General features: G+C 45.2%; 1 protein-coding gene across 4 annotated transcripts; it reads right to left on the reverse strand.

Moving 5' to 3' along the window:
• Positions 1–17: 17 nt before the first annotated feature.
• Positions 18–24,212, reverse strand: agla (amylo-alpha-1, 6-glucosidase, 4-alpha-glucanotransferase a). Of its 4 annotated transcripts, none has more exons than XM_037458136.2 (35): positions 24,087–24,212; positions 20,915–21,039; positions 19,160–19,370; positions 18,361–18,530; positions 17,558–17,761; positions 15,223–15,404; positions 13,429–13,540; positions 11,989–12,115; positions 11,358–11,460; positions 10,943–11,040; positions 10,682–10,821; positions 10,280–10,467; positions 9,176–9,299; positions 8,779–8,942; positions 8,469–8,570; positions 8,199–8,354; positions 7,684–7,834; positions 7,446–7,570; positions 7,261–7,373; positions 6,938–7,072; positions 6,519–6,649; positions 5,913–6,049; positions 4,657–4,790; positions 4,404–4,579; positions 4,135–4,237; positions 3,934–4,057; positions 3,639–3,740; positions 3,021–3,132; positions 2,309–2,444; positions 2,033–2,145; positions 1,662–1,873; positions 1,465–1,562; positions 1,301–1,388; positions 1,066–1,199; positions 18–951 (listed from the first exon to the last, which is right to left on the reverse strand). In XM_037458136.2, the coding sequence occupies exons 2-35, from the start codon at positions 21,000–21,002 to the stop codon at positions 834–836; spliced, it is 4,611 nt and encodes a 1,536-aa protein (XP_037314033.2). In that variant the 5' UTR covers positions 21,003–21,039; positions 24,087–24,212; the 3' UTR covers positions 18–833. The 4 variants fall into 4 exon arrangements, with proteins under 4 accessions (XP_037314033.2, XP_037314034.2, XP_037314031.2 ...); XM_037458137.2 differs by lacking the exon at positions 9,176–9,299 and adding an exon at positions 9,545–9,668; XM_037458134.2 differs by having other exon boundaries at positions 18,361–18,539.
• Between the last annotated feature and the right edge of the window lie 1,102 nt (positions 24,213–25,314).

Consider the following 25,314-nt stretch of genomic DNA (forward strand, 5'->3'; position numbering starts at 1 on the left):
CTGAAGACACACATGAGTGGGGGTCCGTGATGTAACAGTTTATTCAGAACAATACACAAACAACACGGCAGGTACACATGCTTCTCACAGTGGGAGGGTTTCCATTATTTATCATTAGATCCTTTAATACACACAGTGTTACTTCACTGTGTGTTGTCCTCTTCTACTAATTCAATTAATTCATTAAACGAAAATGTTAATTTGGTTAAGATTTGAGTTGATCAATCACCTACAGTGTGTGATCTCAATCAGGCATTGTTGATGTGTCAGTTCACCAGCAGTGAACATGGAAGAACACTTTCACCACATGAGCTCAGGACCTGCTACTGGTCTAAATGATGCAAGTATGCTACATGTATGTCATCTGTAAAAGAGGTGAACTCAAATAGGCCACCAACAAGGAGATTAAGGTTCAATTACATGTTTAAAGGGGCTGAATTCACAGCATATCTACGACTGAGGGATTGCTCAAGAACAAAAGGTGCCTTGGAAACACAAGGGGAGCACGTACAGCCTCGTGTTACAACACACACTTCTGTCTCTGCTCAGGTAGACATTGGATTTTGTATTCAGCAGCTTAAACTTCTCATGTTGTCTGTGTGAGGGCATGACTGCAGTACTGTCATTAGGGTACATGAGGTCAGAGGTGACTAAAAGGCAGGCTGTGCACAGGGCAACGTTTAGATGAACGGCCTGTGAGCAGGAAAGGATCACAAGGAATTATTTACCTAAATCATACCGTGGTTAAAAAGCCAGCAACGTGTTCAAGGTGACCTTTACAGCGAACCACAGACTCGTGTACCAGTGGGGGAGTCATGAGGTCAGGGGGGCAGCTAGAGGTCATAGAGGACCTCTAGCACGGTGGCCAGGGACCAGGCCTGGGTCTCACAGCTGAACGGGCAGAACTGGCCGTTCTCATTGGTGAGCTCTGGGAGGCCCTTCCATGGAGACCTGAGGGCGGAAGGAGCAGGATCAGAAAGGACTCCACAACAAGTGAAGACCTGCATCTGATATGAAAGGCTTTGGATAGCCAATAGATGGTTAGATCAGCAGAAACAGTCCTACCTCTCCAGGTGGGTGTAATGCCGTGACAGAATGTTTTTCACCGCGGTAACCGTTGCAGCGTAGGTCTCTTCTCCCAGCTTCTTGGCAAAGTACAGTTTAGCACGCAGGAAGTAGCCCACCGGCCACAGCCACTCCTACACACACACCAATCAATGAGCACTTATCGGGTCAGTGTGTGGGGGCTGCCCTGCTGTATGCAGACGTGTATTCTCTTATTAAAGTTGCATGAACTCACGGGTCCTTGGTGATAGTTGAAGCCTTTTGCCAGGTTGTAGTTGTTGTTGTCCAGAGCGTTGTCATAGACACCACAGTACACCATGTCACTAGGACAACACAAATAGCGTATCAGAGCTGAGCATATGACCAGTCCTCTACCACATAGATCAACATATATATTACTCTGGGTCAAGTGTCTTCATTCCCAGTGGTCCCAGTAGTTTCTTTTCAGCCACGTCAAGAGCGCCCCAGGCTCTCTCCGGTGTAAACAGCTCTGGAGACTTTAAACAGAGATCACCATGGCGATAAAAACACAGCACCCATGGTGTGAGGAGCCTTTATCAGGTGCAGGTTATTGTCGTAACGGCAGGTCTACCTACCACCACCATGGCAATAGTGAAGTTGGGTCTCAGCTGGTAGTCACACCAGGGGCTGGAGGCTCCGTAGCTGTCCTTATAGATGCCTTTTTTATGCACCAGATCAGGATGCTTTTCATTGGGATCCTGAGGGTCTCCAGACACCCAGTAACCTGCCTCAAAAGACTGCTGGAGCTGCTGGTTCCACTGGGAGTAGGAGATGAAGACTTCTTTAGCTGGAACACAACGAAAAGTGTTCATTACACATAAGTGCTGTAATTCAGTACGAGCCCTTGTACAGTTGTATCAGCCAGTAGATGGTCAGTTCACATAGAGCGCCTCACCACGCACACATAGAGGCTGTGATGCAAGAGCACCCATTGTGTGTCTCTTACCCTCTCTCTGGACTTTGGCTCCATCATAAGGGAACAGCCCTTTGGCGTGCAGCTCCAGCACCCAACGAACAGCTGACTTACTCAGACCAACTATTTCCACTGCTGCTCCATCTCTGCACAGAAAAGGTGAGAAAACCAATTCAGTTTGTTCCTGAGGAAACGTATACATGATGAAGTCTCACTCAGAAGGATGTGTGTGATCAGTTGATGGTTGAAATTCACTTATTGAAGTGGCTTTGGATAACAGCGACAGCTAATTGACATGTGATGTGTTACCTTGGAGTAGCAGGCATGCCTTTGTTCTTTGCTCTGTCACTTTCTCCCATTTTGTCCATCCACGTGCCGCAGTTAAAGCGGTTTCCTCCAGTCACGAAACCTGTGGCTGGATCCACCTTAGCGACCACGTGGAAGCCTGCAGAGAGGGAGGAGCTCTGGTAAGTAGTGAAGAGCCGTTTGGGAACCTGCTGTTGTTAAGCTTCCCCTCGTCCAACTGGAAGAGAGTGGATGGGGAAGCACACATGGAGCGCTACACACTTAGCCTCAATAGACTGTTTCACAACTTTACGATTTGTTACAGGAAATACGCCATCGCTGTGGTAATCTTGTCCGTGTGTGGTCAGGACCTCGGTACACTAATGGCAACGAGAAGGAGTTATCGCAGCGTACCCAAAAGCAGCCAAATCTGTCGTTTCATTCCTTCCATTGAAGGTGATGTAACCGTGGTACTGATGGACAAATGTGTACCATTTATTTATTTTGTTCTTTTTTGTGACAGTTTTCCTCCACAGCAACACCAGCAAATGTAACTTTGCTCAAAGGTAAACCTGTGAGCAAAGTTGTGAAGACTCCATTTTCTCCTGATGGGTTGACACTTGACAGGAAGTCCACTTCCACATTGATTACGCACTTCCGGTTTTTGGAAAAAGGTCTATTATATTCAGAATGGACCCGCTAAATGAGGGAAATGTTCACACACACACGGTCCTACCTTCATCTCTCATGTGCATGTCTATTTGGGGTCCAGCATTTCTCTCTCTGAAGGAAATTCCCTCTAGGTGGCGTTGTAGAGCCTCCTGGATGACGTCATAGAGAGGCTGCTCCTGTGCACACAGACACACACATAGATCCATCTACATAGTGCCTTGCATTAGTATTTACCCCCTTGGACTTTTCCCCATTTTGTACTGTTACAACCTGAATACACTATAGAATATAGTTTTTTACAATTTGACACAACAGGTATAATACTTGTTATTGTGATACAAACAACAATGAGAAAGTTGAATTCCAGGCAAGTTCTGGCGTGGGCTCGGCCGGCTGGAGGAGCGGACTGGCTCCAAGTAGTCCAGTCGATGTGGTGTTCCACAGGAATACAGGGTAGGGCTGACAGCACTGTGACATGTCGTGTATGTTGGTCCATTAAATAAATCCCAATGAAATACATTTGAATCTGTGGCTATACCATGACAAAATGTACAACAGTCCAAGGAGGGCGAATAATTATGTGAGGCACTGTATGTATTTGAAAGGATGACCTTATTAGATTTGAGTTCAAAGGTCACTGTGCCATTATCCGATAATTGATATTGTAGTATGTTGTACATACCACCTGTCCAGGGGTCATGGGTTCACAGTCATCCGTGGGGTACATGCGTGTGACAGGACAGCGAAGGATGTCCTGCCCTTGAGGAACGTGGGTAGCATAGTCCTGAACAAAAGCAGAGAGTAAGTAGAACATTACAATACAGTAAAGCACCATGTTGGTTCATGCATCTATGCAGAAACACCACTTTCCTAACCCGTTTATTTGAATAATGTACACACGGTTAACTACTCAAGAATGTCCTGTGATTGATTGGTGACAGCTGACTTAAATGCATGCCTCTGTAAATGCCTGGTACCTGGATGCACTGCAGCCACCACCACACAGCATCACGGCAGTTGTACCTCGCACAGCGACCCTCACCCAGCAGGTTGGGGATCAAACCGTGACGCAACGTTCCCGCGAAAGCCAGGATGATGTTACTATGGAGACCACAACAAAGAGCGGTTAACTGCAGTGTTCGCCTACTAAAGTGTGCACACGTGCATGCTGTGCGTACCGAGCCTCGGTGTGCCTCCCAGTGAGCAGCAGCAGCCCCCTGAGAGCGATGAAGGTGTCTCTGCCCCAGCAACGGAAGATCCCAGAAGAGAAGTGAGGAAGACCTGGATAATACAATGTTAGTGTACCAGTTAGTTCATCCAAAGAATGCCAACTATTCTAAAAATATTACTTTACAACCTCTACACAAACCACACAGGGAAAACCCATAGCAGCAGCCTGCACTTAGTCTTTATTTTATCCAGAGCCCCATTGGGCCTGCGTTGCTACCTGCAGCCAATGAGACGCAGCACTGCTCCTTCTGGCCAGTGATTGGACTGATACGATAGGGAACGTCCTGGATCTGAGTGGAAAGAGGAGGCAGGGCAGGCAATCGTCCAACACCACACATCTGAACTGAGCCCAGCGCCAGGTAACGCACAAAGCTGGAGCCATTCTGGATGAAACTGTTTGGAAGAGGGAAATCAGTTCATCATGTCACTCAATGCACACAGTGTCAGATCCAAAGAATAGAACGTCCTACCTGGACATGAGCTTGTGCGCTGCATCCAGGGCTGTAGTGTAGGTTGACACCAGGATGGCATCAAAGTAGCAGGGAATCAAGTAGCGTGGGACGTGTTTCAAGTAGGTGAACATAGCTGCCAACCACTGACCCACCTGTAGACACAGTGTTACAATGGATCATCTGGTCTGAGCCCACAGCCACTGTCCATGGTATACTAGCAGCATGTCATTAAATACTGCAGAACAAATCCAATTTTTTACAGATATACAGTGCCCAAAGAACATTGACATCCTTCTTTGTATAGTAACCAAACATTCATCATCCCGTCTAATGACGACATCAGAAGTGGAGCTAGAATTAGAAACAGTGTTCTGGCCAATATGAGATAACAAGGCAAGTATGAGAACAGACAGGGTAACCTGGAGAGGATCTGTGTCGGAACCTTGTCCTCTTACTTCTGGAGTTCCTGAAGGTTCTGTGCTGGGTCCCTTGGAAACCCTAACCCAAACCCTCCATCCCAACCCGTACTGCTTGTTCCTCCCTCACTGAGAGCAGAACACTGGACTAGATCTCCACTCTTTGCTGTCCTGCTCCTACATGGTGGAAGGAGCTCTGTGATGACATCAGGACCACAGAGAGCCTTCACCTCTTCAGACTAAACACTAACACACTGTAGCACTTCAATTGTACACAATCTCTGCACAGAATCTCTGGCCATCAGTCAGGGAGTTGAATTTTGGCCGGAAATGGGTCCGGTAACCAGACTATAACCCGAACAGAACCAGCAAAACCACCAAAGGCTGAAAAGAAAGAGCATCCTTGCTCTGGATTGGCCGAGTCAAAGTCCGAGCCTCAGTAAAATAGGAATGTCAGCTGGACCTGAAGCAGGCGGAACATCCAAATGTCACCTCTCTCAACTGAGTTCTGCAAGGAGGAGGGGGCCAACCTCCCCGACAGCTGGGGGGAGAGACTCAGTGGTTACAGAAGAGGCTTGGTGGAAGGAAATGCTGCAGAAGGAAGTTCCACATGACCCAACTGGAATAATTCACATGGTTTTGTGGGATAAACCACTTTTGTTGAATAAGTAATACAAATATATAACTCTTTCTTGTGTGTCGTTCACACACTATTAAGCAGCACTGTGTAGCAGAAGGAGCAGAACTTCTTTGTACTGGAATCTCAGCAGAACCTAAACCTAAATGTCCAGAAGTCAGTAGAAACAAACGTGTGCTTGTAGACGGTGTGAAGCGGCCCTGGCAGGTGGAAGGCCTCACCTGGGCTAGAGGTCCCTCTCTGAGCACCAGTCTGTTGGACACAAAGTCCATCAGCCAGTCCCCCTGCCTCAGGTTGTCACACACAGGATGGCCCAGGTCATTGTTGGGCCGGATATCAGCCAGCACGGACATCAGACCTGCAGTCACACGCCTGTCACTCAAATATCCGTGTGACAACATGCAAAGTATGCAGAGAGCACTGAAATACTTCAACGGTCAGGAGGCAAAGTGCTCCACTTATTTTGTCCACACAAGATATCTGGGAGGAACATTGACTTGTTCAACTTCCTTACATTTGGCAGCTTATACAACACAAATGACTAATAAAAGGTTCTATAAAAAGAATTGTTGTTCATTTTGAAAGGTTGTAAACGATGTAATGACGTTGCCGTACACATGTTTTATCTCTTCAGAAGCATTCATGTGGACATTATGGGGAAAACAAACATACTGCAACCATTAGTTTGTGCTTAAAAAATGGTGAGTTTATATGCAGCGCATGTCGGAGGTGGCAAGCTTATATTAATGAAGCCTCCGACTGGTCTCAACAGCAACATGAAGCAACATGTTATGCTTGCTCAGTTTATCACAACTGGGTGTAACTACCTTGCAGTCCAGCATATTTGAGGCTCTCCCATCCTGGGATGCTGTAACAGCCTCCACCATCTTCCCCTTCTTCAGAGTCACAGCGAAACAGCAGGACGTTCAAGTCTGCTAACGTCAACTTGGACATCAGCCTGTGAAACACACACGTGTCATGCTGTCCCAGATGGAACAATGTACAGCTCCTTTCTTACACCATCATCTATCATCGAGGGGCTCACACAGCTCACAGCTCTTTGTACCCTGCCCTCCACTATAGTCAGCTGGGATCACTCTAATAAGTGGGGGTCGTTTTACTGGCTGCGTTTCATGAAATCCTCTAACAGGAAGGACTGAATGCAATGGATGTCATGTGTAAAACATGTTCAATGTGTTTGATGCCGATTGGATCAGAGTCCATATGCGTCTACATCAGTACTCACTGTGCCAGGGGCTTCCGCAGTGCTTCTGGGGGGTTGTCCTCTACTATACTGCCTTTCCTGTACTTTGGGCTGAACTGGGTCAGGTAATACCTCAGCATCCCCGCCAACTTCTGGGCCTTGGGGTCCAAACTAACCCTATGAGGAAGAGAGTCACAGAATCTATGATTAAAAACAGATTTAAAGGCAAAATGCTATTATATTATATTCAGAAATGAAATGATGACGCAATGATTACACATCTGCGCTGTGTGTGTGTGTGTGTGTGTGTGTGTGTGTGTGTGTGTGTGTGTGTGTGTGTGTGTGTGTGTGCGTGTGTGGTTCACCTGAATGCAATGACGCTGCCAGGTGTCAACTTTTGAAAGGTGATTTCCTGCACATACTCTGATGGACCTTTGGATGTCTCACCTGCTTTTTTCACCATTTTACTCTCCTGTAACTATATGCAAATATGTACACTATAAGAAAATGTATTAATATCCAAAGAGTAGGGAATCTTCATGCTATTTACCGATATATGCTCCTTTATGTCCACAGTGTATTCTGGCATGCCGTTGATGTAGTGGTCATCCTTCTTATAACTCCCTGCCATCCTTTCCACAGTCCTGGCCTCCAGAACCACTTCCTCAATCTTCCCTTAAGAGGGAACAAGGGAGATAGATACCAAATCATCAAGAACACTAAACAGGAAAAACATATATCTAGAAACACATGTTTGGTTTCTGATTTAAAGGGGGATATTGTCCTACCAGGTATAAACATGGGTGGGACATTGGTGTCATACTGGTGGGTTTTGGGGTTCTGGAAGGCGGTCCTGCACACCACCACCACCGACTGGTGGGTGCTGGGACAGTGTCGAGTCACTGCGACGACATCTGCATCAACCTGGTCGACAAACACCTGCAGAGCAAAATACCAATAAGTGAGCTTTTCCTGGTGTACCGTGCACACTTTACTCTTCATTGCTAAGAAGCTTCCACGCTGCCTGTATTACGCTTTATGCATATTTGGCTAAGCTTTGTAATTCATTCACTCTGTGCACTCATAGTCTGACAAATGCATTGTCTTCAGAGGCCTTAATGAGCTGTTGTTGTTTAGTTATATTAACACATCTAAATGGCCACCATCCACTATTGTGACACAATTCATTTGATATTTGAATTGACAATCAGAGATGGACTTTCCAAAGGACTTTTGTCTCTCTTTGCCGACACACCGAGGACACACCGGGTCGCCTGGCGTGTTCAGGTGGGACGAGTGGTACCTGTAGGAATCCCTGCGAGGCCAGTTCCTGGTGCAGCTTGTTGAGGGCCAATTTTCCAGCTATGATGCCCGTCTGAAAACCAACCTCGTCAGTGGAAGTGGGCGGAGCGGAGGGGTTCCATTTGGGGTAGAAACGCTCCTCCTTCACCACAGAGATCTACACAGACACACAATTGAATAAAGACATACAACATGCTTTTTAGGAATAAACGCCAATATTAGGGGAATTATTTCATACAATTTGATATCCTGTGTGAGTGTTTGTAATAACCTGATGTGGCACTAGCTCATCATATCCTCGGGTGGAACCAGTGGCACAGCAGGCCATGGACACCATGGCAGAGCTGGGGAGGGAGTCCAGTGCTGAACGCAGCTGAATCACACACACAGATCACTGAGCATCACTGAGGCTGCTGCATGGCCCTGGGACACCAGGACTGCATGCTTATGGCAGGTTTATCAGGTAGTAGTCACAACAACAACTACATTCCAAGGTCTGAAAAACTATTTTGAATGTAAAATGAATGCATACTTCAGCTTCTGTCAATCAAGCCCATCCTGTGACCCTGCCAGAGACTCACCTGTATGGGACACTCGTTGTCATGGGTTACATCCAGAAACATGGCGTGGGCGATGGCAGGCATCAGGGGGCGGAGACTGGGCTGAACAAAAGCTCCGACGGGCTCGCCTCCGTAACGATGGACCAGCCGGCCCTCCTCGTGGCTGTCACCAGCTGACATGGCCTCTAACAACAGAAGGGTTCTTTCTTACTTCCTGAGTCTCCTCCGGAAAACCTCAAGCGACATTTCAGGAATTGGGATATCCTTCAAGATGCAGCGCTGAGATTCATTTATGGGTTACAAACTAAAAGAGCAGACAACAAGCAACCGAGGTGGCAAAATGACAATGGGGGAAAGTTATCACAGCAGCATGTTCACTCATTCAGGAGCAGTGTGGAGTCATGCTGGGCCACACTACCTCGTATGAGCGAAGTGATCCCTAGCTGGGTCACGAAGACGTTATCCAAGTCCTCACTGCCGGTGAACAGTTCAGCCACGACATACAGGTTAGGACAAACCGCTCGGGCCACGTCCAGCATGTACTGGTCAACACACCAAAACAAGTGCAGGTAGAACAACACAGGAGGGTGGGGGGAGGGGGGGGGAGAGAAGAGAAAGAGAGAGAGTTGTGGAGGGAACGCAGCCAGTTGGTATCAGGCCAAGGAAGCACCACATGCAGTCAAGAGAGAAGGACATAGTGTGTGCAGAGGGAGAATGCAGAACAATGCAGTGAAAAGAGAGGAAGAAAGAGGAAAAGAAACGGTTAGTTCATGCGGAAGAGATGTACCTCGTATAAGGCTGCTAATTCCCAGCCGGTTCACAAACACATTGTCAAGGAGCTCGCTGCCTGTAAACAGTTCTGCTATCACATACAGATTGGGATTGAGCGCTCTGGCTGCATCTAACATGGCCTAGACAAGACAAGACAGCAGCATCACAAACAGGGAGGAGAGAAAGGTGTGCTGTTAACACTCAGGTACACTGTGCACATACATTAAACTCACTCACAGCTTTCCTCCCATGCTTGTTCCATTTGTAAATGCCACTGAGCTCCTTCTCTCCTCAGGCTGAACAGACTGCTTCCTGTGATTGTTGTGCATCTGACCTTCAGGGGATTACTGTTGCTGCACTCATCACACTGCTACTCGGGATCTGGCTTATGGTCTTTATGTTTCCCTTATTAAGTGTTAATATGCCATAATATACTGGTTTCTATTAGAGCCTGAATATATTCAGAATATGGGCTGTTGCGTGTTAAAATACTTTGTGGAGGAGACACAACACCACATAACAATCGCAGTAGGAGTTTATTTTTCATAGTTGTAATAAACTTTGGGCCCTGATTCTATTGCCCCTCATTTATCACCCCTGAATAGAATGATCCACTGTTTGAGAAACCACTTCCACAGCATCTAGTTGAGAACTGTGAACCATTCCCTACGGTGAGTGGTCTGTTGTGGTCGATCTGTGTATTTAAGGGCATCTACGTAACTGCATGACCCTAGGAGCACAGAGGACATACCTCAGCCACATGCAGTGGGGTAGAGTGGCAGTTGTCCAATCTGACTCCATGGAAATATGTGGCAGTGATTTCCGTGTATTTCTGCATGTGGGCCCACAGGTACGGGCAGTCCTCAGGCCCTCTGCCGTAGCGGAGCTTGACGCTGTCCCCCCAGCAGACCAGCTCCCGACGCACATACACATGGGAGCCTATGGGGCACAGAGCGGTACTGCTTCAAGGAATCGATATTTAAAATATATAACCGGCAACTTTCACATTGAGTTTCTCAGGTTCCTATTATAGACATTCAAATGTGATCATGTTCATTGGGAGGAGTGACCGCGTTGCAGTATGTGTTTATTCATTGGTTACTTCTTATAGTTCCTGTACCTGAAGGTTTGGTAAAAAGTTGAATTTATCAACCTGGTTCAGCAAAGTTGCGTAGCGGATCGTCTCCCATCACCCAACCGTTGTGAGCCAGCAAATGACACGTCTTGTCTGGCTGGTCCAGCAGCTGCATCTCCTGCTCCAGGGTCATGTCCTCATAGGGGAAGGTGAAGTACCTGAGATGATGCAACACCGAGATCCAACAACACTTAGCCTCATCTGATTGAACTGAATTATTCTTCACTTTTGGATCTTTCATTTTCTGTCCCCTTCAAGCCATTTCTTTTAATTCATCACCTGGTAACTAGAGGATGTTCTGCGCTCACGGGACCAAGCTTGGGGCCGTGCTCTGCCAGGCGCTCGTACACTACGTTTCCCACAACACAGTTGGCAGCCTTGAGGGAAGAGAAGGAACACGAAGAACAGTGACTGGTGCACAGGGAAACCCTCATTGTGTCTCCGGGTCCAAACTATACACAAAGTCCCGGCTCAACGCCTACGTTGCACCGTGAAAAGTAAAAAACACATAACTATTTAGTGTTGGAAGGCAGTTATTTACTTACCATTTATAATGTGGCTGGCAACCCTATTATAAAAGCAATAAGGTCCTCAAGGCAGTACGTCAATAATGTTACAATTCAATGGTTCGCCGATTAAGTACAGCCTCTTGTACCTTATTACTTTATTATATAGCAGCTTTACACTGGCTTACCTGCTCCTGATGCTGCCGCATTATGTTGTACTGTTCTTCATTCAGCTCGTTCAATTTCTGTCTCAGCCAACCACAGCACTCCTCCATGTGCTGTGGGGAGGAGCTGCAGAGAGACGTACATGAGAACATGCGTCTTCATATCCGTTTACAAAAGCAAAGGCTGTTCACAGTAAACCAACCGCATTCTGGTTTCAATTCAAATTTCAATGAATAATAAAACAGGAAACATTTTTAAATGATGCTGGCAGAGCTCAACAGTTGCAAGGCTACCGTAGGTAACAATTGCCCACTAACCGTGATAAATAGGGAGACAAAATAATCAAAAGTGCACACAAAAGGGGAATTTCTTCATTGGTAGGAGGCCAAGTATCCCGCCATATTGAATGAGACAGAAAACTATGCATCACAGCCTGTGCTCTACACGCTATCTGTACTGGGTACACGTCACATCTTCAGAATTGAGCTGATGTTTGAACTGCATAGTATCTGCAATTACTCAATAAGGTCACACAACTGTGATAATATTTTCTGAAACAGGTGCTTGGCTGTGCATTTTTGTGTCTTACCAAAGTCAAATCAGCAACTCAAACAAAGGCTAACACTGACTGCTGTAGCAACGTTTGAGTCAAACCTGTGTGGTACAAAGGTCTCCAGAGCAGAGTCCATGTCCACTGTGTTGCCAAAACGATGGTAGTTTGGGTCCTGAATGGTCCTCAGGCTCTGCTTCCTCCCAGTCCTGTTGTGGTCCGGCTTGGAGCCTAAAAACACATCCATGCAAAAGTCTTCAAATCAAATCAGCACACTAGCAGCTTTCTATGAGATGGATTCAGCCCCAATAAGCTGTCACTGAACAGTGAAGGAATTAGTCCATGTTTGATGTTCTTTTGACACAATAGAAGGAAAACACCTGTTTCTGTAGCTGTAATGGATCCAGCATGAGGACTACATGTGTGGGTTGATATATTCACAAAAAAAGATAACTGAACATTTTCATTGTAAGATCAATAGAAGCCACTAATAAAAATGATAATATGATGCACCTTATTTAATGAGTTCCACCAGGTTCTGTGCTTGGATCTTTTTTTTAGCCTGTATATGCTTCCTTTTGGGAATAGTCACGGTTTGGTTCTGCTTCCTGTTTTATTTTGTAGTTTCATGTCTCTTGTGTCTCTGGGTAACTTCACTTCCTGTCTTGTCCTGTGATTGTTCCCACCTGAGTCCAATCACCTGCACCTCCCTGGTGTGTTTAAGCCCAAGTTAAGTCTGCCCGGCGTTGGTGCACGTTGTTTGGACTCATTAAAGAGCACCTTTGTTGGGTAACCTGGAAAGTCCTGTGTATGAGTCCTCCCTCAACCTGCACCACCTGACAGGAATGTTATCTTGTACTTATAATGGCACTTATTTATAACAAGTCGTGAGACGGCTTATTTGACGAAATTGTACTTTCTTGTTCTTGTGTTTGTATCCTTATGGTTGAAATGCACTTCATGCGAGTCGCTTTGGATAAAAGCTTCAGCTAAATGACATGTGATGTTATCAGAAAACACTGCATGAACTTCCATTGTTAGGTAGACGTATCGGTCCATCAAGCCAGACGAGACCGGCCGGCTTGATGACTTAAAGAATGTGTCGAGGACATTGAATGAATGACCAGGAACTTTCTGATGTAAAACAGAAGCCATTGTATTAGGCCCATTGAAGTCACGTGATACAGGCTCTATGGATGGAACTGCTCTGGTATCCAACAGCACCGTCACAAAGCTCTCTTGGACCAGGATGTCCTTCAACTCTCATATAAAGAAGACAAGTCTTGGGAGGAAAAACCCTATGTTTATTTTTGAATGTTGGTGAAATTCTTGATGACATTGTTACGTAAACACGGGGGGACAATATTGATCAGCAAAGTCGTGCCTATAGATCCATGTGTATCATTGTTGGAATACGGTGCAGCTGAGCAATTTGTTAAAAATATCATTTGGTAGTTTTCTAGACTAGCTGCTATGTCTTATGGTATACCAGACATACAGGTTTTCATTCAAAGTAATATAGTTCACTAATAGACTGTACCAACCATTGAGTAGTAGGATTCTGAACTGATCCACAATGTGGTCCACTTTGAGCTGGTAGAACTCCCACAGCCTGATCTGAGGGTACACGTCCTGCCACAGCACACTGCGGATGGCCTGAGAGACGGAGACAGACTTTTTGTTTATTGTTCAGACACAGAAAACACATACAAGCCCGTCTTCACAGACTCACAAACAGCCCACAAGAGGCACCTCCCAGAGACCAATGATCCTGTTTCCAGGCTTTGCATGGCAGCGGCAGATGGGAGAGAGTTAATCCAAACGTAGCAAACAGAAAAGCAAACACTGTGCGAGACATTCTCCTTTACTCCTTTACTTCTTGGTTCTTTTAACACCTCGTTTTACCTTCCTGTGTTTTACGTACACTAGTAAACAGAAACGCGTCCTTATCCAAGATGTCAAACCCTACCAGTTTTTATATTATGTCCACGGATCTGATACATTTGTCGCTCACTTTGGTTGTTTTGTTAAAGGTTTCATCTAGAAAAGAATGTATATATTCTAGGGAGTAAAGATCCGCTCTCTGCAGTGAGGTTCCTACTCGTGCTCCATGTCTTTTCCAGTAGGACAGCAACCTGTCCTCCTTTGCTTGCTTCTGCTGCGCCTCGTCCTCCAGCTGCCCGGATGTAGGCGCCGTGCTTCACCCTGAATGGACACGTCCAGGCTCTGAGCAGGTGAGTCCAGAAACACCTTAGCGACTGTCTCAGCTGGGGATCCTTACATCCCAGATTCACTGTTTTTTACTTCCCAAACCTCTGCAGCTGGTTAGTTATCACTTTGTTTGGCTCGCGTAGAAGGCTCCATCATCGGGGACACCTGCACCAACGCGTCCCCGATGAACACGCCGCTCTCGCTCCGCTGGTGGACACGAGGCGCGTCTTTGAGAAAAACAACCATCCTGGAAGCGAAGGACAGGTTCTCGTGTCCTATCTGCTCCCTACAGCGAGCAACCCCTCCTCCAGTGACAGCGTTACCCGGTGGGACGGTCCTCGCTCCCTGCCGAACACACGGAGGTTGCGTCTCGGAGGACGGAGGACGCCATTCCTCCGAGGGCACCTCGGCGAGTCAGTTTGGAAACTCACCTGGTCAGCACATTGGATTATTCTCAGAAAACAAAACACGAGTCAAAAAACCTGCTGCTCGCACCAACACCTCACGAGAGAGACAGAGACAGAGACAGAGAGACAGAGAGACAGAGAGAGACAGAGACACAGAGAGACAGACAGAGACAGAGAGACAGAGAGACAGAGACAGAGAGACAGAGACAGAGAGACAGACAGAGACAGAGACAGAGACAGAGAGAGAGAGACAGAGACAGAGAGACAGACAGAGACAGAGACAGAGAGAGAGAGACAGAGACAGAGAGACAGACAGAGACAGACAGACAGAGAGACAGAGAGACAGACAGAGAGAGACAGAGAGACAGAGAGACAGAGAGAGAGACAGAGACAGAGACAGAGAGAGAGACAGAGAGAGAGGTGTATGCTTGCTGGCAGATCCCACACTGGAGCACATTGGGGATGGAACCTGTAAGTGGCCACATTCTCTGTTGTGATTGGGTGTCCTGGGCCACATTGAAGGACAGCTCACTCAGCTGATGAGGGTAGATTTATGAGGACAACTTATGCATCGACAAACATGCAAGAAGTGGAACAGTGTATTGAATATTGAAATATTATTCCCCTTTTATAGCTAGTTAATTGGTTGATTTGATAGATGCTGTCATGTGATTGACGGAGCCTCACTAGTGCTCCTCATCGAGCGTGCAGCGTACTCACGTTCAGGTGGCGCTCATGGGTAATCTCAGCTGGAAGTCCCTTAGCCACGTAGCGTCCCTGGGCTACTCTGGTGGTTAAATGCCAGATGGCTCTATCCAAGACCCAGGCTGGTCTCAGGTGAGGAGAGTTCACCAGGTTGTAGCCACACTCGGGATGTTCTTTGATCCACACACTGTTAGCAGCTGGAAAGAAAAGGAGAACGAAACTCACTCAGTCACCAAAATCGAGTGAGTATCAACATAAAGATGAAGAACGCTGGAACGCAGGTGAAGAAAGGAATTATGCTGAGAAAACGTTAATAGTTAGTAGTAACTGCAACTAGTGAAAAAGATATTACTCCAATTGATTCAAGCCCTTTACTTAAAGTAAGGTTTGCATTTTCATTGACGTTTCCATTTTCATATCAAATTTGCTATTTTGGAAAATTAGAAAAATGAACTTTACCAAAAAAAGGAAGAACCGCTTTAATTATGAACCTAATTATAATAGCTAATCAACAGGATGTGTTGAACAGCAGATGGTGAAGCAGTCCTTGAGGGATCTAAAGATGGAGCGGCACCACAAAGTCAAAGTTTAACCTTTCAGTCAGGTTCACTTTACGGTTGACCTTTACTGGGAGGGGGAGAGGACTCTAGAGAGCACACAAGCTCCTATTTCACATGTGCAGTGTCCTTTCACTTTGCTTCCTGTGTGGGGATTCACTTTGTTTCAGAAGTGACTTAATTGTTGAATGCACTTCACTCAGCTTGGCAGTAACTCAATGCGTTCAGGCAGCGGAGCATCGGCATCGGGAGGAAAGGGGAATTTAACGTGGATGGGTGTTGGTGCCAGACGGGGTTGTCTGAGTACGTCACAAACTGCTGATCTACAGGGATTCAAACACACAACCATCTCTAGGCTTCACACAGGTCCAAAAAGAGAAAATATCCAGTGAGCGGATAGAAGTGCCTTGTTGCTGTCAGAGGTCAGAGGAGAATGGGCAGACTGGTTGGAGATGATAGAACGGCAACAGGAACTGAATAATAAAGTGTAACTCCATAGAAGTATCAGCAGTGTCCTTCCAGGTTCTTATTTCTGTATCTTCAGAAATTCATTACTTCTACAATTTTGAGCATTCCAACCCATTTTCTGCAAAGCAGTCCATGCGTTTATAAGCAATGTTTTATAGATTAGCCCTGAGGAAGCAGAAGCACTTTGATACCCTCTAAATGTTCTTCTAACATTTGTTATCGGGCTGCTCTTGTAAATCGCTTAAACCTCTCCAGCTGATTCAGAATGCTGCAGCACGTGTATTAACAAGAACTAAGAAAAGGGATCATATAACTCCTGAATTAACTTCTCTGCACTGGCTTCCTGTTAAATCAAGAATAGAATTGAAGGTACTTCTCCTCACCTACAAGGCACTTGCTGGTGAGGCACCGTCTTTTCTTAAAGAGCTTGTTACACCGTATTGTCCTACAAGGCATCTATAAGCTTTGATATTGCTTATAGTTAGGGCTGGCTCAGGTTAGCCTGGACCAGCCCTTAGTTAAGCTGCTCTAGGCTTAGACTGCCGGGGGACTTCTTAGGACACACCGAGCCCCTCTCTCACTCTCACTCTCTCCTCCCACAATCATCCATGTTTTATTAATGTACATCACTAATTAAGCTTCTTTCCGGGAGTTTTTTGTGCTTTCTCGCCTAGCAGGTCTCCGTGGATCATAGTTTCGTGCGGACCCCGGTTCTGACTCCTGGCTCATGGCTCTGCTGACACCTGCTGCTGCCATCATCATTACTTTAAATATGATTCATATTACTGTCATCATAAACCAACATCTTTCTGCTCTCCCTCCCCACAGAAGCCTCTGTGGATGGTGGTTCTATCTGATGGAGGTTGTCCCTGCAGTGGTCCTGCTGTACACCTCTTCTGCTACTTGCAATTACTTGTATCATTTCAGTTAGAGAAATTGAATGTATTGTACATCTTTTACATTGTTGATTCTGTACACATGACATCCATTGCAGTCTGTCCATCCCGGGAGAGGGATCCTCCTCTGACCTTCTCACTCAGGTTTCTTCCCTTTTTTTTCCCCATTGAAGGGTTTTTTCATATTTTGGGGAGTTGTTCCTGTGCCGATGTGAGGGTTTGGGGACAGAGGATGTTGCATGTGTACAGACTGTAAAGCCCTCTGAGGCTAATTTGTAATTTTGGGCTATACAAAATAAAATGAATTGAATTGAATTAACATCTGGTCTTTCCGTCATGTCTCCACTCTGGTTGGGCTGTAAACCGATATGAACACTGATCACACACACACACACACACACACACAGAAGTAAACACACAGTCACTCACCAGTATGATTATAAACCACATCTGTAATACACAGCATGTTCCATTCTTTGTTTAACTTGGTCACCAGAGCCCCCACATCTTCCCAGCTGTAGCTCCGACTCTCAGAACCGAACTCCGGGTTAAAGGTCAGCTGATCTGCCAGAGAGTAACAGGACCTGGACTCTCCCAGAGTTTGCAGAGGCGTGAAGTGGATCATGTTGTACCCTTTGGGAGAAACACACACACACCGTCATCAACACATCTGCAGCACAGCATTGACTACTATCAATGATAATGATAGCGATAGTATATCTATGCCTCTGCTAATACGGTTCCACTCAACATCTCCAACTCGGATGTGAATGATCCCACTAGTGAGATCATCCCACTCCGTGGTGTGCGTTCATTGTCACATTGATCATTGGAAATGTATTCCTTTGTACTTTGACTGTTTATTCACACAAATTAAACTACATCTCCTCTGACAACAATATAAAAAATGTTTGGCACCATTTATTCATAAATGTAGCCCTGAATGGGAGCGTAGACAGGCCCGAGTACCTCACTCTGTTTAGTACAGGCCTGGTGGCCAAACACACTACCATGGCAACGACTCATTGCAGTTCAGCCATGCGGGTGAACAGGAAGACAAAATAACTTCCTGTAAAGAACAATATGGTCTTGTGACCTCAGGTGACCTCTCAGGTTCAGGGTCACAAGTCTTTTTGCAAATCTGGGTTCTCATTTAGTAACTTACTACTCCATGGAGTAGCATAATTACACAAACAAGTGCAACACACACACACACACACACACACACACACCTGACTCCTTGGCTACTCTCAGTCGGTCCGACCAGTCATCAAGGTGCCCCAGACATTTGGACAGGTAAGTCTGGATGGTGATGCAGTCTAATGGGAGGATGTGATTGTCTGCTCCAATGTGAAGGACTGGGTCGACTACGATGTACCCTCCTCCTGACCTCTCCGTGTCCCTGTGGGAACTAATTGTAAATAACAAAGGATTTTGCTTTTTTTAAACAGATTGAGTGGACTTCAAGAAACATGTTTCATGGCCAGCTCACAACTACACAAAATAGTATCATGCAGTGACACACACACACACACAATAAAACACAAACCAAAATATTAGAGCTATATTACAGCTGTGATGTAGGCAGTATTTAAGAGTTTCACTATTTATGCCTCAAACCACAGGGTGAAATCACAAAGAATACTTGCATTTACATTGAAAAATGACAAACTATATTTTGTATTATTTGGAGGGTCTCTTTGTGATTAAATCATTAGTAAAATCATTACGCAAAATCAACAAGGATGTCAATTTCCTTTGGGCCCTAAGAGCCCTGTTATGGGAGAACAGGAAAATGCTTTTAAGATCACAATTACTGCAAAATTTGAATTCATGTCTATAGTGCTGTGGATTACATTCAGGATTTCTACACAATGAAGTGCTTTAATTCAATTAAGAGCAGGAAAAAAGGCCTCAACATGGTTTTAGAAAGTTCTAGACTCCAAATAATTGTCATTTCATGTAGCAATTGAACTGTAAAATTGCGCTAAGCGTTGAATAGTGGAGTGCGACACTGTAAAATGGTCTCACCCATATCCAAAGTAGTACTGGTAGGACCCGGCGATCTTGAGGTCCAGAGTGCAGAACTTATCAGAGTCATCGTCCCCTCCTGTTGGGAAAGCCCAGTCCAGGACACGGAAGGAGGTCCGTTTGAACGGCTGTCCTTCCAGCGGGTAGTTGGTGTGGACCACAACCCTCCTCCCCTGAAGGGTTGGACCCAGGCGGAACTGGAGCTCAAACCCTGCGGAGGCACAAATGCTTTTCATGAATTTCTACACGGAAAAAATAAACGGGTGTGTTTAAATCATTTGGTTTATTAAGGATATCCCAAATGACCCAAAATGTAAATCAAAGTTGTATGTGAGTGTTACAAAGGTCAGGGAGGATTCAGAGGCCCTGTGAGCCCTCTGGAGCGGCCTCATGTGCGGCTTCATTCTTCAGCACCTGTTGGGCTCTGAGGACGAGGCGCTTCATGGAAGGTGGACACGAAATGCTTGACAGCCCGTTGACAGCGGCCCGTCGGACCCGAAATGTGTGTCCAAAATGCATGTTGGAGAAGGCTACCCCGCCATCTTCTAATGCTCGTGGGAGTTTTGTAACTGAAACTATTTATTTTAGATTATGAGCAAGTGACAACTTATTTTAGCGCTCCATCACATCCATCACCCAGGCTGCATTTTAAAACATCCAGAATGCAGCAGACATGTCCATTTGACTTTGGGAGGCCATACCAAGTTCTTCTATAGTCTCAACATCAGTACTGTACCATACAAGACTACTCTGCAGCTTACACATAAACAAAAGGAATACTACGAAAATACTCAAAGCCAAAACAACAGCAGATTCTTTGTCCTTCAGAGATGACCTTAAAAGGATGTCTATATATAGTCCAGTTTAACAGCCAGCCCATAAATCCCTCTCAGGTTCAGAGTGCTGTAAATGTCAAATGCCACACACACACACACACACACACACACACACACACACACACACACACACACACACACACACACACACACACACACACACACACACACACACACACACACACACACACACACACATTTAATTTGAAATTATTTTGCTTTTTTCATTAAAACAAGACTTCTTGTCATGACATCCAAACTGACCAACATGTAAATGGACTACTTTTGGATCTTCTGACCACTCATTCATACACAGTGGCTCCTGGCCATCAGCATGCACACATAGTAGTCACAGCTTCAGTAGCAGTGTCCCAGGACACCAACCCACCAGTTACGAGGGCCGGGGATCCCGCCGTGCTCTCCACACCCCCACCGTCACCCAACACCAGGGCACAGGCACGTGGATCTTTGGAAGCTACTTATTCCAGTATTAGAACCAAAAACATCGTATTCCTGGTGCATTCCTTAAGCCACTTCCTACATTACAGGAAGAAAGCGATTTTTTCTCATGAACTCATTCAGACAGTCGCACAGCGATGGTGACAGAGCTCCATGCTCTGACCTGCCAATCAGGATCAACTTTGGATTTACTTTTCTACTCTTTATTGTCCTAAAAGCTTTAAAAGCTTTTGTCCTACCCTCAGGTTAGATATATAAATGTCTCAACTGTCGTTTCACTGGCTTTAAGCTTTTGGATTTGAATACTTGAGGAAGCATGTATTTCAATCCCTAATATAGAAGTTGATCAATTTGCAGTTGGCTATGTGCACCACTCGATGACCGTAAGGCAATAAAAAGAGATCTTAGCTAATAATTGACCATTAAGTAAAGTGGAACAGTGGTTTTGAAGAAGCACTACCTTGTTCCAGTCGGAACAAGGTCCTCTCGGAGTTCTCCTTGTCGTTGAGCATCAGGACTCTGATCTGCTTCAGGTGCTGTGGCAACATGCTGGGAAGATCTTCCAAGTGAATGATCCCAGGCCTCCTGGAAAGAGGGACGAAATACTGTAAGACAATCATTTACTTAACATTAAACACTGTTTAACTTAACATTAAATGCTGTCCTGCTCCCACATGGTGGAATGAGCTCTCTGATGACATCAGGACTGCAGAGAGCCTCTACATCTTCAGTCGAAAACTCAAGACACACCTTTTTAGACTCTACCTTGACTAAAACACTAGCAAACCGTATCACTAACAAATGATAGCACTTAAATTGTACTTATAATGGCACTTTTCTATAAAACTGCTTATTTGATGAAAATTGTACTTTCTTGTTACTTGTTTTCTGAGTTTGTATCTCTATGTGGAAATGCACTTGTTGTACGTCGCTTTGGATAAAAGCGTCAGCTAAATGACATGTAATGTAATGTAAAACACTTCGGTCCAATGTTTCAATCTCAAAGAGTTACATTTTTTTAGTTAATTAATCTAGAATCGTTTCCAATACTTTGTGCTACTATTGAGTGTACATTCAGATTGTGGCTGGAGACATGCAAAAGAGGACCTTTGTGCAATATGTTGAGCAAAGACAATTGAGCCAGTAAGACAACCACAAACTATCAACAGAGAACTTTCAGCACCTCAAAACAAAGAAACGGAAGTTACACAACAAAAATGTCTTCAGCTTTCAAAGGTCTGGCACTTAGAAATCTGATCAATTGCTCCAAAAGGGGCCTTAGAACCTGTGACCAAACTACGCCTGCAGCAATCACAGAAATGTTTATTTAAGTCAACGAAGGAAGTTTGTGAATCTCAAACAATAAATACACCGACCACATTTAGCACCATTCAGTGTGACACCTCCCAGCAAGTACATGAGGACTAAGTAGCAGCAGAAGGTACTGCTTCATTCATTACAATGTCGGAGAGAAGTATCTGACTTATTGAGAGCAGCTGGACACCGCCTCGATGGGATGGAAACCACCACCACCACCACCTACAACCCACCACCACCTACAACCAAACACCACCTACAACCAAACACCACCACCACCTACAACCAAACACCACCACCTACAACCAAACACGACCTCGAGCTGCCCAAGTGGGAACCGCAAAAAACCCTCAATCTGTGTCAAAATAGTATCTGCAGATAACCCATGTGGATCGATTTGATCTGCTAATGCTAGCATGCTATCACGGAGCCCACCGATGTCTTCATTATGTCAACACTCTCACGTCCCTTAGCCAGCCTTTTTATGCACACGGCTCTGTTGTCTGTTCTGAATGTGAGAGATAGCCACGCCCCCTGATTTGCATATAAGAACGTGAAATGAAATACTGTGTCATTATGAAATACTGTGTCATTATGAAATACAGCATCATTATGAAATACAGTGCCATTATGAAATACAGTGCCATTATGAAATAAAAGTACCATGAAATGATTACATTTATTTAAAATGTATGTATTTATTGCCTCATTTATTTATTTCACGATGTATTTCAAATGCATATTTCATGTATTTATTCATTTATTTAATTGTGAATAAAATGGCATTCCATAGCAAACTGGCATCAGGAGAAGTTAAATACGGATCTTCAGTGAGTTGGTCAAGATGTGAGATGTGTTGTGCAAACTGTGCAAACACAGCACAAGCTCGGTGGTCTGAATCCTTTACATAGCATCAAGTATGTACATTAGCTGCTGCTAAAAACACTTTCCTCAGCCTGCAGCACTTTGACTTTTAAGTGTCAATTTCACTAAACATAATTAAACATTAAAGATCCAACTGGGAATGATGATGAAATACGTTTTGTTAAACATCTGGCATGATAGCAGTAAGTCCTAGAAGATCCAGAATGATTTTATTAAATGGAAATAAGCCTACTTTATACAATTACCTGCTTATGACATTACTCATCCAATACACTTTGTGAGTATTTCAAGATCACTTTTGTATTACACATCCACCAATAAAAATGATGAGTAAAATGTCCCATCAGTGCCAAATGCACAATAAGCATTTACCTTTGTTACTAACTGTAAATATCTGTGATGGAATTTTTATATGAAATATTAATATTGTTATTCTTAATCCAGCTGATGAGCTGGATAGATCATTCCCCCCTAACTATTTTAGCTTCTTGGATTGTTGGGTTTATGTCCAGATAATACAATTGACTGTCTCCTTACAGTGTGCAATGGGATTTTCAAGGCTGAACAAGTACTATAAATTAAATGCTAGTCTTTGTACCACAGGCCCTACAAGTACTGGAATCAGACATCAACTGAGTCTTTTTTCCAGCACAATCCGATGGGCAGGACACCTTTTCGGTGGACATGGTAGATGCAGAGCAGCAGAGACGTGGTCGGTGGACTGGACGCTGGAGCACGTCCGTGCATCCGCAGTCAATGAACCCCTCTGCGCATGCGCAGTGCTGCGGTCCGATAACAACAAGGTCAGGTCCCACCGCTAATGTCACACTGGCTATTTATACAAACACCAGACCAACACGGTCTGATGGACAGATACAGGCGCACTGCATCATTCATGAAGTCATTCATCGCGGGGATATGGAAACCTGCAAAGCTAATGTGCATGTTTGTGGATGGACTCACAATTCCATTCAAAACAGCCGCTATTTAATGTGTACTCGCTAAATATCACCCCGTTATTCACCATCAAATATCATACTAGGCATCAAGTTAACGGTAAGTGACCTCCTAACAATTCGGCGTGCAGACACGTTCCCTAAGGAGCCCTGTTCTGGTAACACAACACAACTTGTGGGTCGTTGGGTGCTTCGTGCTACGTCCCGTAGTGGGCGGTGCCCCTAACAGGAAAGTAGTGCGAACTTGAGGCTATTTAATGACTCACAGTCGAAAAGAAACGCTTTTATGTATTAGTTATACTAACTAATGTTACAGTTATGACAGTCAGCTAACGTTAAACTTACAGCTACCGTTAGCCCACATCCGTTAGCTGACGTTAAGTCACTGCTAGCTCGAGCTGGGGATCCAACTCGCATAAACTTAATAATAGGAACATCTTACACAACAACAGTCTGGATTATATTGTCTCTCACCTGAGCGGTTGTGTCTTGGTTGGGTCACAGCTACAGGAGGACAGCTTGGAGTGGGACAGCTCTGTCTGTCTTGTATGGACAGTGAGTGAACCGAGGGGGCGTGGTCTGCGAGGGGGCGTGGTCTGCGGGCCGGCTGCCTTTACCGTAACTACCAAAGTAAAGTGCTCTTAGTACGTGTATTTTTATTTAAGCAAAAGAATGTGTGTATGTAAACCCTTTCTTAGTGGACATAGACTACTCTGCTGGATTGCAACAGTGTGTGTGTGTGTGTGTGTACACACTCTATTGCATAGTTTTTGTTGCGCTAGCTTCACCACACACACACACACACACGCACACACACACACACACACACACACACACACACACACACACACGCTGCACGTAGGCACATAAACAGACAAAGCAGTTACATAAGATGGCACTGCAGTCAGTTCTGGACACCGGCGAACCGGGGTGGCATCTTTTCACGGCTCATGGGGGGCGGCACGAGCACTTGAAAAAAAAAAATTCCTCTGCTCCGCGAAGCAGTTTTCTATCATCTATCGTTTCACTGTGTGGGGGGTTGTCAGATTGGCGCCCCCTACAGGCTGCAGGCTGCAGGCTGCTGGAGGTGCTGTGCACAGAAGCTGTGTGTTTGAGAAGGGGAAAAGGGGGGTCGCGGGCCTTTGCATGGGAAAATTCATCCTGTGATTTTATTATTTATTTTGAAGGGACTTTTTGTAATGTTTTCAGTCAGCGCGGCATTTACAACGGGAAAACATAAGACTGGCGCCGCAAAGAAAACCCCTAGCACCCCCCCTTTGGGTCGCGGCTTGTCATTAAGGGGTGATGGTGGGTCCCGGAGCCAGACCAGTTGAGAACCACTGATGTAGATAATTTCCACTGGGAAAATAACGCATGGGCCTCATTTCGGATTTTGAGGAAAAAGAAGGTTGTGATATTTTGTGAAAACCTGTAGTCTCAGCACTAACTTTTATCTCTCAGATACTCTTCATGAATTCCCTCTATATTTGTTTGAAAACATTCTAAACCCCTAAAATCTTATTTTACTGCTACCATTGAACAAATGTGACCATATTTGGATTGAGGAGGACTGACGCCATATAGGGCTCTGGTGGTGACCTGTCAATCCAGGAGATCCATGAGAGATGAGGACAATGAACTCATGCTCACACTGCTTGTTCACTACTTGCTACTGAGGTAATAAATAGAGACGTAGAGTCGT

The sequence above is a fragment of the Pungitius pungitius genome, chromosome 15 (genome assembly GCF_949316345.1).
Source record: "Pungitius pungitius chromosome 15, fPunPun2.1, whole genome shotgun sequence".
Taxonomy (NCBI): domain Eukaryota; kingdom Metazoa; phylum Chordata; class Actinopteri; order Perciformes; family Gasterosteidae; genus Pungitius; species Pungitius pungitius.